The sequence below is a fragment of the Haliotis rubra genome, unplaced genomic scaffold, assembly GCF_003918875.1.
Source record: "Haliotis rubra isolate DU_JTF1 unplaced genomic scaffold, ASM391887v1 Scf36, whole genome shotgun sequence".
Lineage (NCBI taxonomy): Eukaryota > Metazoa > Mollusca > Gastropoda > Lepetellida > Haliotidae > Haliotis > Haliotis rubra.
The window spans coordinates 943101-947673 of NW_025767035.1; the positions used below are offsets into that span (position 1 = coordinate 943101).

The 4573-nt window shown below is 40.6% G+C and overlaps 1 protein-coding gene across 1 annotated transcript; it reads left to right on the forward strand.

Annotated features, from left to right (window-relative positions):
* The first annotated feature begins 531 nt into the window (after nt 1–531).
* LOC124285423 (uncharacterized protein YALI0A18139g-like) lies at nt 532–3962 on the forward strand. The gene is made up of 2 exons (XM_046721646.1): nt 532–629; nt 1985–3962. The coding sequence occupies exon 2, from the start codon at nt 2003–2005 to the stop codon at nt 2969–2971; it is 969 nt and encodes a 322-aa protein (XP_046577602.1). The 5' UTR covers nt 532–629; nt 1985–2002; the 3' UTR covers nt 2972–3962.
* Nucleotides 3963–4573: the final 611 nt, after the last annotated feature.

Here is a 4573-nt window from a genome sequence, read left to right on the forward strand (position 1 = left end):
ATGTTTTGGAACGGCGGTGTAGCCTAATGGAACTGATTATGGCACTGTCAGTGTATCGAGTACATCACACAGATCTCAGCAATGAAATAATAACAATTTAACCATCTTATCATCTCTTGTTCTTTTATAGTGCCCTGAAGAAAGAAGGTGAAGTTTCTTTTTTGACTCAGTATATATATGACAACATTCAGAACTTTAGATTTCTTAACATATGTAGAGAGTTTGAAGTGTTTATTGACACATAGTTAATTACCCATCTTAATTAGATAATCATCGTTAATGTAAGGAGAGATATGTTATTGACGAAACTAAAACTTTCTGTTGAAATATGCTTGAAACGAAAGTGCAAACCGCCTTGACAATAACTGAATCTAACTGGTTGCCCAGCTCCCCTGTAGGGGAATCACTAGGCTTGTGTTGAAGACGGAAATAACCACGACGCTCTGTGGATTGCTTTGGGTTTTACTGTCATCGGGAGCCAGGTAACAGGTCTGACTTGAACATTGTAAATTAGATTGTAATACAAGAAGCTGTACAGAAGTCAGATTTGTTATACAAACTGAATAGGTTGGAGGTGTTAGTTGGCTCATTTCGTGCTCATTCTGCATACAGAGATTTCACGTTATCAGGTAAGTTAGAATTGATCATGAAACTGAATAACACCTATACCTATTGTAGTATTTTGATTTGATTATTGTGCTGCTATTGGAATCAGACGTGGGCTATTAAAATTTATATCATTTTGAGGTATCTACTAATTTTGAAGCATTTGGTGGCAACAATAATGTGAGTTACTGAATTGTTACAAAACTATTTTACACAGCTTAAAGTTCGATCGAAAGTGACATTAAGTACATTGTATGGTGTCTATAGAACAAAAGAGTAATACGGTGTTTAAAGGATTGACTGAGACTTCTAATCAACCCGAGACCACCAGCTCCCTTGAATAGGGAGCATTATGACTGTGATGAATATCATAAACTATCTAGGGTGTCACTCCCAGTTGTAGCCTAGCCGTATCTTCCTGTTGTAGCCGCTCCCGTATCTCCCAGTTGTAGTCTAGCCGTATCTCCCAGTTGTAGTCTCTTCCGTATCTCCCAGTTGTAGTCTAGCCGTATCTCCCACTTCTAACCTAGCCGTATCTTCCTGTTGTAGCCCCTCCCGTATCTCCCAGTTTTAGTCTAGCCGTATCTCCCAGTTGTAGCCTAGAATAACTGAAGCCTAGAAACTTTCCCTTAATGCCGAGTAATATTCCAACAGCTCCTGCATTTGGTGTTTACATTTCACAACTACTGAGGGACATTAAAGTAACGCCTTTTCTACCAACATTTGGATGATCGCCATACGATTCGTGCTCAGTAATTGTTTGATCAACGACAAGGTTACAACATTCAAGGCTCCGGCGAAGGTTTCAAGAGGCTTTTGTAGGCATGCGGAGGGAATTTCAAAATGTGGGCATCAGTGACAAACTTGATCTTCCCAATTTCCTTCAGATGAACAATTGACTTGCCTCTGCATGTGTCTATGAGGGGTACCGCCGGTGGTGCAGGATAGGCTCACCTTCATGCGAACACCTGGTATCAGCACTATTTTGATAGCGATTCATAAATACATACTCATGATATAGTCGGAATTGTACAATCGAGATTGCTTATGGACGTGGAAATGTTTTTGTCGTTGTCGTTTGTCATGTTCAAGAATATTGACGTGCCTTTGCATGAGTTTGTAACGGGTGCCCTTATGCTCACCTTTTGGCGATGACATGGTTTCATCACTTTTTGATAGTGATTTAGAATATAAAATTCACCATTTTGTCGGAATAGCCTCTGCTGTTAGCAAATTATTTCTCATGAATATGAAAATGGTTTTGCCGCTTTTATAAATAATTATCACATACGATTTAGATAACGTTTGAGTTTGAGTCTACAACAACATAAAACTGCATAAAACCTGTTGCACTTAATGACTTTCTCTTTGGCACTAGCCATCGGAGACGTACATCATGACACAACCAGACAAGGGAAAGATGAAACCAGCTGATGAGAAAAGTATCAAAGTGTACGTTATGGAGATCGAGGATGTGGTGGAAGCAAGAGAGCTAACAGCCAAACTGTTATCTGAAGACATAATAGATCGAGAGGATAGAGAAAAGATTGATGCTGGGGAAACAAGGAAGGAGAGGACGAGGAGACTCATGGACATCATTGCCATGAGAGGAGAAAGGTCATTTCCCGTCTTTGTAAAAGCATTGCAGTCAAGAGGATACAGGGATCTAGCGATGAGGTTGCTTGAAACAAGATGCAGTTATCAAGATATGGATACAGAAGAACCGAAAGAGGATTTGTCCAAACAAATGGAATTACTTATACAGAGAATCAATACGATTGAGAGTGAAGTGAAGATGAAAATGGTTACCAAGAAGGAGACTGTAAGTCTCTCTATCGAAATAAAATCCCTTTCGTTGAAAGTGCAAACAATCTCGTGTACGCTACTTCAGATTGAAGAACTGTCTAGATTAAGCAAGGCAACAGAAGTTACAATATCAGAGCTGAAAGACCAGTTACGGGCAAAGGATAAACTATTAGAACTTGCAAGGGGGCAGATTTATGAGCTGGAGAGTAAACTGGAAAATCTAGAAGCTGAGAATGCCCTGCTGCGATCTGATGTGAAGCGACAAGACAAACAACTCCGTACTCTTCGACGGGCAATCGAGGACGAGAAGCTACGCAATGAGAAACTTCGGAGACAAGCGGAAGAGGATAGAATGAGGAATGAGACGACGTTTCACAATCATGAGAGGTTGTTTGAAGAGATGGCGAAGCAGCAGGATCGCATCATCAAAGAGCGGGAGGAGGACAAGGCACAGATGCAGGCCCTGGAGCGGAAGCTGGATCAACAGAGGAAGCTGAAGAAGAATGTTGGGAAACGGAACATCGTTCCAAGGAACAGAATGGAGGAGAACAGGAAATAGAGATTTGGTACCTGCAGTGATGGGTTAAGTGATGGCTTGTGTTTGACAATATGGCATTCCACGGAACAGGATGTATGTTTTATTGCCATGAAAAGGATGTACATGCAGTGTGCTTACTAGTAGCAATGTCATTTCAAGTAATTTAATTTAATGCATTTTTGGGGGGCCACGAAACGGACGTACATATTTACAATTAGTAATTTCAATTAATGTCAGTTGTGTTTGATGCAAAATATGGCATATGGCTCGCTTTGTGCTGTACTGCATGCTGTGTTGTTTGAACCATACTTAGCTTTCCCGAGCCTTGACTCCTGGGGTATATTTAGTTCTGATGTGACGTGATACGTCAAACATACATGGTTGCTTTCTGCTGTGGAATTTAGTATTATATGTTGTCCGAAACAGTTATCGTCATAGCCGACTTTATCATTTGTGCGTTGTCATTGTTTGAATAAGATCAGCATAGTATAAGACTTATGATATCCATCAAACGATCCTTTTGGTCTTATCGTAAATGTCAAAACTCGGTGCTGGCGCACGAATACATAAAAACCACAAAGATGGCGGACCGAGAGAAAGGGAAGAGCATGATTGAGCAAAGAAAATCAATTATTTACCTTGTCAATAAGCATAAATACAGGTAATGACCACCGCAAATCGAGTGAAATACAGTCACCTGTACATTAAAATGTCAGTTCTGAACGCTGCCTAACTCAAGGGTCTGGACCAGAGGTAGTCTCGCACGAAGTGAGGCGTGGACTCCACAGACAGTCAGACAGTCAGACTGACAGGCAATCAGTCACAGTCGCACTTACTCAGTGCAGGTGCACTGAATGACTTTGCGATCAATGCGAGTTTTACTTCGCTTGAGGTTGGTCATCCGATGCCCAGACTTGCTGACCAAATGCATATGTTTACATTGCCAATATATTGTGTTGCGTAACAAGATACTAGTCATAACACTTCAGCAATGAAGCAGTTCCGGCGTTGGGCTTTTCATAAAACCCTGGTGTCATCACTGGTTCTCAGTGGTCCATTTATATATTTTTAACTACTACTTTGCCTTTTTACGTCCTATGGAATCCGTGCGAGCAAATAACCGAGACTGGCTATTCTTTGGCTTCGAAATTTTCTTTACCCTATACCGATAGGTAGCTTCATGAACACTAAGCAATCCTGTCGAACACTCACGGAGATTTGACGCGTCCATTTACACATGTATTAAAATAAAACCAGTATTCTCCCTTTTATGTTATGCTTTCTACTTGCACCAATGGAAATATTTTAGGGTAGGTTTGGGAATGTTTTTTAATTCTTCTGCAACTGCATGAAATATCTAGTCTCTTGACCAGCTACTGGTATACAGTCGCACATGACTCATTCAAACAGCCATAATTATGTTCTGTTGCCCATTTTCATTCTAGTTTTGACGTTTCTGTTTGGTGCTCCTTGTAGTTACTATGGAACCTGTATAGCGTGTAAGGTCCCGGGTAACCAATGCTTGCCTAGATACAACTAAAATAACTACAATGTATCACTTTCTTCATAACGGTTTTAGAACCTACATCGAAACGTCACACCCACTGTAATAAAGAGGTTGTT